Source organism: Atractosteus spatula, chromosome 4 (assembly GCF_055471065.1).
Source record: "Atractosteus spatula isolate fAtrSpa1 chromosome 4, fAtrSpa1.hap1, whole genome shotgun sequence".
Lineage (NCBI taxonomy): Eukaryota > Metazoa > Chordata > Actinopteri > Semionotiformes > Lepisosteidae > Atractosteus > Atractosteus spatula.
This window is the reverse complement of record NC_142709.1, coordinates 62,323,159-62,334,782: the sequence shown is the minus strand read 5'-3', so window position 1 is coordinate 62,334,782 and position 11,624 is coordinate 62,323,159. Positions and strand designations below refer to the sequence as shown.

At 36.4% G+C, this 11,624-nt stretch overlaps 1 protein-coding gene across 1 annotated transcript in view; it reads left to right on the top strand.

The window, feature by feature from the left end:
* The first annotated feature begins 3,605 nt into the window (after positions 1 to 3,605).
* Positions 3,606 to 11,624, top strand: part of yeats2 (YEATS domain containing 2) — a 46,416-nt gene continuing 38,397 nt past the window's right edge. The window contains exons 1-5 of the mRNA XM_088914496.1: positions 3,606 to 3,642; positions 6,203 to 6,267; positions 8,234 to 8,356; positions 8,893 to 8,990; positions 9,352 to 9,444. Coding sequence (XP_088770622.1) covers positions 8,257 to 8,356; positions 8,893 to 8,990; positions 9,352 to 9,444 — 291 coding nt within the window. The 5' untranslated portion in view covers positions 3,606 to 3,642; positions 6,203 to 6,267; positions 8,234 to 8,256. The remainder of the gene's footprint in view (positions 3,643 to 6,202; positions 6,268 to 8,233; positions 8,357 to 8,892; positions 8,991 to 9,351; positions 9,445 to 11,624) is intronic.

The following is an 11,624-nucleotide window of genomic DNA, read 5'->3' as shown; positions in this document are numbered from 1 at the left end:
CCATCACTGCCTGAAAATGTTGGTGGGGTGGTGGCTGCTTTCGTGCTTTTAAGCATTTTCAAAACCTTTTCTTGCCTAGTGAGTCTGAAATACCTTAAAATAACTGTTGAAATGTAGCAAATCCTATACTGTACATCAACAAAAAATCTTTATTCCTATTTAATAGTCACATCAAGCCGTTATGTAATCTTAAAGAAACATACACAAATGTCAGTGTTTGCCTAAAGAAAAAAAAATGTAAAGACTCTGTTAGTGTTGATGTACATTAAAGGGGTTGAAAATGTCAAATTTCCCAATGTTATTTATCCATCATGAACAAATTCAGAAATCATTTTTTTTTACACTTAAGCCTACAGTTTGCAGAGGAATTTACAATAAATACTCTCTTCCTCTTTTTTTATTTTGTATTTTTCCTCTGTAATCCTGTTATACGCAGCTTCAGAAACCTAAAGAATTCATCATATTGGTTCAACTATGAAATGACTGGGCTTTTTGCTGACTTTGGAAAGATGTACAAATGGCTAAGGAATCCATAGCCACATCCTGCCACTGTCTGAACTTATGTCCCCTACAACACTTTTTTTTTTTAGGCATTGAAAAAGCAGTCCCAACTCCATTATACTCTTAAATTCAAAACACCGACTACTTATGGATAATACATTGTATTGCTGAGACTCTTTTTCCTACAGCACACTACAGAAAAATAATTTTGTATTAACTGTTTTACCAGTTGATCTTGCGTAAGAAACAGTAGTCTCGAACATCAGACTGCTGCTTAGTTTCAGTGAATCATGTGCAAGCTACCAACTTGAATTTGAGCACATGGGAGGATCTATGAACCCTAATCCGTAAAATCTACAGACTACTACTCAGCCATTAAGGATGACAAAAGCCAGGTCTGTCACTTCGACATGTTTGTTTTCCTCAACTGGTAATGTAACAGTTAAATACCTCTTTAACTTGATGGTTAATTCTGCAAATGTCATAGCAGGCTAAAGGCTATACAAATATACCAAAATAGCTTTGGGATTTGTTTTGCTTCTCTGAACTGATACTTGGTATTTCAAAACCCATGCAGTGATAGACTTAACATTGTTTTTCAAATGTGCCTTACATTAGGTTTCAAGTTAGATACATTTATTTGAATATTTGAATTTGAAAATGAAATGTTATTCTTTTATAATCATAAATGTAAAATCTGGAATATTCTAAAGCAATATGTTCAATCGGTTCTACTAGGGTAAAATTGAATATGTTGAAGTATTAAATAAGATATACTTTGTTTTCCAACTGTAGTATGTTGAAGTTAGCACTACAAGAATCACACTATAATTTACCTCACGTGTGGACTAGCCTTTCATTAAATCTCTGTTGAGACTTAGCCAGCATAGCTATTGGACACTAAAGTTCTACATTTTTATTAAGCTCTCATAACTAGCTAGTAGCATTTAAATGGATTACTGTTGTTTAGGCATTACATAAAATGATCTGAAGTTTATGGTGTTTAACATAACGTTTAGAGTTTTGGACATTTAACAATGTTTTATGTTTAACATTGTGAGTAGTCTAAAAGTTTAAACTTAAGCAGTGCAGGCTTGTGAAAATGTTGATACTGTACCACATGTAAACAACTCCATTTATGAAGAATGCAAAGATTGTTTAAATCTAAAACCAAGACATTTTAACACACAGCTCCTTGCTGCAGCATCTTAATTCATAAAGTCAGACCTAGAAATTTGTGCATCAGTGCCATTATAAGTGCACTTTGAAGCAATGTGACATGCATATCTGTCAGGTCAGGTAAGATTAAAACAACTTTCAAAACATAACCCTTTTTTTCTGGGTACCCCAAAACAATGTAGAGGAATCTAGGAACAGGACCAAGACCACAGTACTGTCCTCAGTTTCCAGTTTTCCTAATCTAAACACTTTGCATGTGATGAAGCATTAGAAGAATGCTGAACACCAGCTGGCAGGTGTGTGTATTGATTAAAAATGGAAAAATACTGTGCTTTCTTCAAAAACAGGAAAACTGTTCTTCTGAGCATGAGCAAATATACGAGTCGCAAAACCCAAAGTGGGGCGGGGGTAGATTTTCAACAGTTTAGGTACTTTATCTTCATAGCATTGCAATTTACTGCATTGTATTCTGTTCTTACTCAGTACTTTAGTTCTGATTACTCAGTCCTGTATTCAAGACATATACTGTAATTAGAACATGGAAATACAGCTATACACAAAACATATGTTACAACATGCACACCAGCATTTTCTTAAATGTTAACACTACTGTAAGCAAAACAAAATCATACATATATACTACATGATTGGATCTCACTATTTGTAAATCAGCTTTCAAAAGTCATTCTTTTTATAAAGGTGTTTATTACACCTGTTTTTCTTGTCTTTCTGCTTGCCTCTCTGGTTCTGCAGTTTTTGCATTTGATTCAAATCATAGTCTTGGTTTAGAATCTTGTTTTACAGGCTTATTTCTAATCAAGGAAAAGTGGGCCTCAGAGAGGCCTCATGTGGTTCTGCAGAAAGAATGGAGGTGAAGAAGTACACTAACAGGCTTCGTGCAAAATAAACTGGTTTCCCTTGTTAGTTCCCTAGTAGTCAGACTGGAAATGCCTTTTCACTTTTGTTTGGCACAGTAAATAGCAAGATTCAGAAAACAACACATGAAGACTACATTGTGAGAAAAGAAATATTGTGCCTTTGATCAAAACCGCTCCAGTAAGGGGTTAATGTATGGTGTCTACACAAAGGATTTAGTACCAGAAGACAGATGTCAAACATTTGCAACACCTGCCCTCACAAACAGATTCAAAACAGAATATTAAAGAACTGCTCCTTCATTGTACCAGTTTGTTTACACAACATTCACAGAACCTCAGCAAAGCTGGGCAGACCTTTGTTCTTTTGTGTGTAGAAAGAGTCTTTAGTGTCATAATGAAGAAACCTCAGACGTCAATATGTTTGTCAGACGAAGGGCTCAAATGTTCCAGTTTTTCTTTTCACAAAAATTTCCAAATAAGCGATTCAAAAGCATGGTACTGTTGCTTTAATCCAAGATATGGTCAGGTTTTGAGAAAATTTGAATAGACGCTAGGCATACTCTTGTCTTGATCTGCACCATTTTGTAAAGGTGGATAGATATTAGTGCCGTGATATCAGACCTCAGGTTGTGTAGAAATGGCAGCTAAAGAACCACAGACTGTACTAGACTGGTCCTTTAACACAATAATGATATTTTGCTTAGCAAGTACCTTTTTTTTTAGTTATCGAACATGTTAAAAATATAAATCTTATTTTGAAAACAGAATAATTCAATGGTATATTATACTTGTTGGTCTACGATGATCAGTACTGTATGCTTTTCTTTAACGTGACAAATAGCTAACATTAGGCTACTCCATTTCATTTTTGTAACAGAGCAGATTTAATGCACAGCTTCCTGGGACTGACCAAAGTACAGTATATCTGTGTACTGTATATCTGTATCAACATAGCCCAGGTGAAAAGCAGATGGGGAAAGAATATGGCAGCAGTATTTTGATCACACAGGGCGCTGTAGTTTCTGGAAGGAAAGGTGTGCAGAACAAAGGAGTGCCCTGAACAGGTCCTCATGGCGGGGACCAGGTGAGTAATATTCATATGAAACAGGGCGTACACTCCATGATGACTGTTTATTTTCCACTCAGTGTTACAGTCCATATTACATAAATACTGGTAATCTCTACCTAGCTTTGCATCACCCTATAGCACATCAAAGCAATCACGACAACAACAACAACAAAAACTATAATCATTGCTATTATTGTTGTTCTTATTTTAGTTGCAGTTGTGCTGCTTTTGCAGATTTTGTTACTAAACATATACATTTTATGGTTTACATGGAGAAAAATGCATAAAGACATTACAGTTGATTTCTAAACATTTAATGAATTTGTGAAAAGTTTGACAAATTAACCTCAGGGTTTCCGAGGCTGCAGGAGTGGTTATTAATGAAGGGTGGCAAAAAAAAAAATCCTCATGTCATTTCATGACAAGAATTCAAGAGGAAGGGTTTTGTTTTTTATTGTTAGACTTTCAAGCACATATCTTAACACTATATCTCTTGCGTGATAATATTTCACACATATCATAAAACCAGAGAATAGCACTGGTAATACCATGGAACATTTGCATTAGTAATCAAGATATTCGTAATCATTCAGTGAAGCTTAATATGATTTTCCTCATTCTAAAATTTGCCATTTCTGAGCTATTTCTATTTCACAAGCTTATACAGTAGTATAAGTGTTTTTGGAAATTGAATCCCTGGAGGCATTTCTGAAGAAGTTATTTATGGTTAGTTCTGAAAAAACAGAACACAAAACAGTATGCGCTTCAGAGCTGCTGAATGATTAATCATTTGCCTGTTGTTATGTGACCGTGCTCTATAACAAGCGGTCTTGTTTATTCCATGGGTTGTTGTCCTGTCATGTGTTGCAGAAGATATGTTACAGTGGAAGAAGCTCATCAAATTTAGAGGCTACTTTTTTTGTGTCCAACAAAGGAGACAGGATCGGGGTGTGTATGAAGCAGGCATTACCTTTATTACATGTGCATATGGGAGCCAAAGCCGATGAAGCACTGACTCAACTCATTGATACAAAAGGACGCTTTTTATACAAAATCACAAACAGAAAACCCACCCAGAACAGTTCCAGTACAATTCCATGCCATATATATTGTAAAGCCAAGGCTGCTAGCCTTGGTACGTGATAAACTGTAAGAATATTCTTGGGTTCTTTTATTTATTTTTTAAGCAGACAGTATGTACTTCTAGATTTTGTTAATCATGGCTTAAGCAGATATCGGGCGCTCTCAGTTCTGTTCAGGCTGCCCGATGCTGGCTCTGCCCTTCACGTTCCAGGCATGTAGCCGGCTCACACTTAAGTTGCAGTTAGTAATTTTCCATTATTCTAGCAGGATAGTTAGTAAAAAGATGTTAGTAAATTATTTACACAGTAAAAGCAAATTAGTGAAATAACAGAAATAAATGTTTGATCCTTCACTTTAAAATGGGCTCCAGGTTTCCCTTAAGATGGTGTGAGAACTTTGTAAATTCATGCAATAGTGACTTCTTAAAAATGTGTTGCAGGGAAAAAGTAAAAAGTAAAATTCTCTGTGGACAAGAATATGTGGACAAATGAAATCCCTGGGACATGCAAACTTTTGTATCTTTTTAACTGCTGTTGTGCATTGCATTGGCCACAGTAACTGCATCTGAGCACTGCACTGTTATTGTGTTCCTTGTACTTAGGCCCAGTGTTCTTCTAAGGTAATAGGACCTCACTAAAAATGCAACATCTATGTTTTGATCAATGATCATAACTTAAACACTGGGTTCTTGGCATAAATGGCACTGAAACTGTGAAATCAGCTCCTGTATTCAGGACATCCTTTTCAGTTTTCACTGGAAGTCAGCAGCTTTGTCTGCTTACAAAATGAATAAGTCCAAAGATGTGGAAACATTTGGCTACACCTTAAGCAAACAAAAACTGATAGCATTGCAGGCACCCTTCACAAAACATCCTTCCATTGCTTTACGGAAGAAAAACATTTTCTTTTGTTCTTCATTTAAATAAAACCAGTGACCAATATCACAATCCCTAAGTACATTTCATTTTCATAATGTCTGTTTTATTGAAAATGCAATCTTATCAGCTCCAGAGAACAGGGTATATCTTTATTATTTTTATTTTGTTATGAAAATAAACATCATTGTTATTTTCATCGCATTAATAAAAAAAACTCTTAGGAAACGAAGTGACTTTATATTCCTCTGCCTGTCATGCACAAAGCTTAATACTATAAAGTCCCATAAATGTTAGAAAACTTCAATTATTGTACTGGACTTTATCACTACCTGTTGTGTTCGTTGGCACAACACTGCTAGGATGTATAGAGCAATGTCCTCTACCGGTTACTTGACGGTATTGCGTGGCCTAGCGTTCTCTGCAGGTTCATGGCGCTCACACATTAATGTCCAAAAAAAGTATTGTCTTTGAATCATATCTCCCGGTGATATATTACCCTTTTCGGCTCTTAATTTCTCGGAATTACACCACCATCAACGCGCTAATAGTCATCTTTTACATTCTTTGCACCTCCAGGCCAAAACTAAGTTGCGTATCCCCGTCTGTTTCTGCAGTTTCTCGGCGCTGATCCCGGGCATAAGATTGGGGAAGTTTGGGAAGACGGGCTGGTTGGAACTGGGTAAGGAATTGACAGCAGCCGTTTTATAAATCACGAAATTCAAGATTTTATAATAGCAGTATAACCAGGTTATTTCTCGTTTGTTAGGGTCTCCCAAAATAAAATTGAGCGGCGAGCTTGAAAATTTTATTTCGGTGCAGGCCGCAGGCTTTTACCGGACTCGATTAATGAGCATTCCGGGTAGTAGCTGCAGTAGTAAGGCAACACAAAACGGAAGAATATAGTGTGTTTTCGCATTAATATGGATCTGCTCCAAGCTGTGTGAGTTTCATGCTTGATAGCGTTACGCGTTATTAGTGCCTGACACATGGTTTTATCTTGTAGTTATTTGCAATTCATACCGTTTTCTAAAAGTGATGTCCGCAGCACAGTTTACTACCTGGTGATTTCAGGCAAATAACGTAATTATTCGAAAATACAACTGATTCGAGTTTACTGCATTTGATTATTAATCTTTTTATTGTGCAGTTCCACTATTTTATTAATTCGAGAAATTCAAATGTGAATCTCGCCAGGCTTCGCATTCTTTGTAAATTAAAGTTTAGGAAACTGTATGTCTTTAAAGTGTACAACATTGCGTAGTGTTTCTGAACATCTAGGAAAGGTCTTTTTGTGTACGTGTCATATAAACAATTTAGCGAGTAAAAGAATTCTCCCCATATGTTGTAAACATAGTAACTCAGAAGTACAATCGGAAATAGTTTTTTCTAAGTTGTAGGTTGTTGTTTACACGGCTTTTTATTGTCTCATTGAGTTCAGGTAACCATACGTAGCCCAATTAATTTATCTGGATGGGTGTTAGATGTTGAAGTTGTTTGGGTAAGAAATTGATCAGTTTCCCAGGTGACAGCCACATCCATGGAGCAATGCCTGCAATTTGTAAATGGTCCCCATCGAGTGGACTGCAGTTTTCTCTGTTGAAAGTTTGCTATTATTATGTTTTATCAGTACTGAAACTGTATGTCACGTATTTAACAGCACAAAACCCAAAATGAACAAAGGATTGTTAGAAAAAGTTTGCCTTCTTGTGTTCAGCTAATTCCTATGCCTTAGAGTAGTGGGTACCCAGTGACTGTTCTACAAGGGTGCTGCCTAGCAGGTGTTAAAAGTCTTTATAAATCAGCATTACCTAAACTATAAATAGGCAAATAAATAGTGCAGTTAGCTCATTAGTTGCTGATCTGCAGACATTGCAGTCCTACAGGATTTGGACATCCCTGACCTGGAGATTTTTTTAAATCTTGAGTAGAATGTACAGCCTAAACCAATGCAGGTATTATAAGTAAATATTAATATATCACAATAACTTGTAATTTTATTAGGTTGGTTTGTGTGATGTGAAGAAGAGAGAAGATGCATAACAGTCCTGCTATGTTATTTCAATGATGTATAACAAAACAGGCAGCAACACAGTATTGTAGTGGTGTGAACTTCAAGTCATTCCAAGGGTTGTTCCAAAAACCAGGGAAGAGAGTATGAGCAGTTAAATATGTGCTTAAAGCATCACTGACAGAAGTGATAAGATTCAATTTTATAAGTCCCATTTCAGCTTCTTTTGTACCCAGGTGCTCTTTTCTAAGTTCACATGAATAATAATAACAACAACAATAAAATAATAATCATGATTATAATTATTATTAATACAATTATTATTATTATTATTATTATTATTATTCAGTGCATTTCCAAACCCATATAGGATAGAATATAAGGCAAACAGACACAGGCCCTAAAAAAGCAGAGTTTTGAGTTTAGATCTGAAGAGAGTCAAAGAATTAGTCTTTTGAAGTGAAGAATCAGAGGAAGGGCAGTCAGTGAGGGAAAAGATACGGTCACCTTACGTGTGGGTTTTATTCCTCGGTACAGTAAGCAAAGGACCAGCCTTGACTGAACGGAGCCTAAAAAATAATATTAATGTTCATTTAATGTTCTTTTTTTTCTCTTTTGTTCTCTTTTTTGTTCACAGCATTTGCGTTGTAAAGTAAAACCATGTCAGGTATCAAAAGGAAAATTGAAGACAAGGACCCAGATTATGAAGACATTTCAGTGGTACATGAAAACAAAAGGCAGAAAGCTGTTGAGCAGAATGGTAAACTGCTGTTGTATTGTTTTTCCTTTTGTTGTATTTAGACTGAAAAAAGTAGTGTTAATACTACTCATGTTCACAACCTGACAGTCTCAGGTATGCAGTATATCACTCCTATTTTTTTTTATGGCACGTGGTCCTGAATTTGTTCATTTTTGTGTACTTCATCTGAACTCCTTAAAAATGCATTGTTCTGCAAAATAGATGTTGTGTATAAAAACGCTGACATTCTGATCATGTGTAATGTGTTTTGATACAGTCACCTCACACCTTGCATGATTTGTGGCTGGAAGGCTGCTAGTGACTTCTGATAATAGAGTTCCGGGCACGAGATTCAACCTAATGTTTCTATACAAGAAAACATCGTTTTACCCTGTAGAGTCTAATAATTTGCATTGTAACTGAGAAACATATGATATAAATAAACTTAGGTGTTGCACTGTTAAGCGATGGAAATTCAAATATGAATAACATTAGCTCTGTTCGTTTTCCGTTTTGTTTGTAAATTACCTGCTTGCTTTGTTTGTGTTTTTGTTCAGCTCGGGATGCCACGATACAAAAGATTGAAGCCATTATAAAAGACCAGTTTTCTTTGGAATTGAAGAACAAGGAACATGAGATTGAAGTTATTGTGCAGGTAAAGCACCGAAGAAATGTAAAAAATAGGGGTGTATTGTTAATTTAATCAAGATCTAAAAATCTGGCGCTGGATGAAATGTTTGTCATCATTTTGCAAGCCATGCAATGTAAACTTACTGGTAAAAATCGGTAGTAAGGTAATATGTTTTACAATTTTGTTCTGGGATTAAGTCTTGAGTTTCTAAATAACAGCATAAGGAAAAAAATCTGTTCTAATAAGAGATTTCAGCAGTGGTTTTAGAACTGACACGTTAGAGCAAATCTGGTATCTTAGTAAGTGATAATGCTCCAAAAACACATAAATGATATTAACTCATGCAACTCTTGAAATATTCTAATGAATCGTTTTCTTCTTTTAGCGTCTTAATGAAGCCAGGAGGATGATGGATAAGCTGAGGGCCTGCATTGTGGCTAATTACTACGCCAACGCCGGGCAGCCGAAAGTTTCAGAGGTAAGACATATTAACCTTGGGCTCTGAAATGTTTTTGTTGTTGAACCTTGCTGTGCTGAGGTCAAGATAGTTGTGATAAGCAACCTCACTCTACTGTTACAGTATGTTGTGTCAGATACAATCCCCTGTCAAAATGTGACACCCTGTCAGAGTCACATGGTACTTCATGATAAACTCTATGGTTTATATCCCACAATGTACAATATAGGATTCAAACCACCTAAAGAATATTCAATTCAATTTATTTTTATATAGAGCCTTTCACAACAAGGTTGCCTCAAGGCACTTAACAATGCAAGTGACCGTACATGTTGTGAATACAGAACAGAAAAGATCAGAAGACAACGGAGAAGAGGAACCAAATACTCCTTAGTAAGGAGAAAAAAAAACTCTAGGGGTCCAAGGTCAACTGGCTGTTCAACCCCTTTGGGCATGCTAACATTATACAATTAAAAAAAGAAATAAGTTAATGAGGGTATTAATCCATCCATCATGTCTTCTGTATGTCAGTACTCCATGCAGATCTCTGTAGACCAGCAAAATCATCCTAAACGATAGCTATATCCACGATGTCCCTCTTATATCCAGAACATAACTAGCTACAATTTTAAATTCTTAGCTTTTTTCTTAGAAACTCTTACAACTGGGCAGATGTATGTTGTATACTTAAGGAATTTCAAAATATAGCCGACTAATGTGTAAATCTACTGGGCTACATTACCCAAGGTAAATTACACCTTCAGTTGATTGTAGAACAGTGTATGGGATGGCATTAAAATAGGATTGATTTATCTGCAATTTTATATCTTTATCTATTTTATACCTTGCAGCTATTTTTATTTTTCTTATTGTAGATCACACAATAAGTTTTATTCATCTGGGTTACTGGTTAAACCTCTGTAGTCCAGGTCACTGAGGACCCGACCATTGGAGAGAATTTGCCGATCCCAATGGCAAGTTCCGATGCTGAGAATTTGTGAGAATATTGGCATGGGAAGCCAATATTCTGGCTAGTGGGTTGTTTTTTAATTTTATTTCTCCGAGGCAGATTTACACAATGTTAGGCAATGCTGCTTAATAATTCCATTTGATGGGACTGGACCACTGCTACTGCACTATCTCTGAGGCATACTGAGCATTAGTCGCACCCCTCTTGGCCAATCAGATCATAAGGTCGTATTTCTTATCCCAAGAGAGATCAAAGCTCCTAAAACAACCAGAGGAACTGTAAAACAATAGTCAGCTGCATCTAAAGAAGTGCTAATGGATTGTTTTGATATCACAGACTGGGACATGTTTAAGGAGGCCTGCCTTGATCTTAATGAGCTCACTGACGCAGTAACATCATATATTTGCTTCTGAAATGCATTCCTTGCAAATCAGTCACCGTCTACCATAATAATAAACCCTGGCTCAACAGGGAAGTTAAAACCCTGTGGAAAAAGAAGAACAGGGCTTTCAAAGAGATACACTATGATGCCAACTTCATATCCAGCAAATATTAATTCAAACATGCAGTAAAAAGGGCCAAATCGGAATATAAGAACAATGTAGAAAATAAACTAATCTTCAGCTAAGGCCTTCAACTAATCACTGACTACAAGCCGAAACAAACTGCTCCGGTTGACGATCCTTTCTCACAGACAAAGCTGAATGAAAATTACTGCAGATTTGGTGCACAAAACAGAATGCAACAGATTGCACCTAGACAGCAGCAGAGCCTCTCCAGCTCCTCTTTATCATTCAGGACCATGATGTAAGTTGAGGTTCTGCAAACAGAACAGCAGCAAAGCAACACTGAAATGTGCCTCCTATCTTCAAAGGTATTTTCAATTTGTCCCTTAAGCAGGCTAAGGTCCCGCACTGCTTTAAGAATTCCATTACCTAAGAACTCTACTGTGAATTGCCTCAATGACTACAGAACATTGGCCTGACTTCTTGTCTGTTTTTGACAACTTATGGCCGTTTTTTTTGTCCGACATCCACTTGGAACAATGCCATTGTTCCTACAGAGCAGGTCAGTCGCAGTCTCTCTGGGGAGCCATGATTTTTTTCAAAATCTAGAAGCACCCAGCATCCTCTTTATTGACTATAGTTCTGCTTTTCCCAAAATGATCCCTCTCATGCCTTTTAACAAGCTAGTAGAGATGGGTGTTAATCAAACTCTATGTTATTGGCTA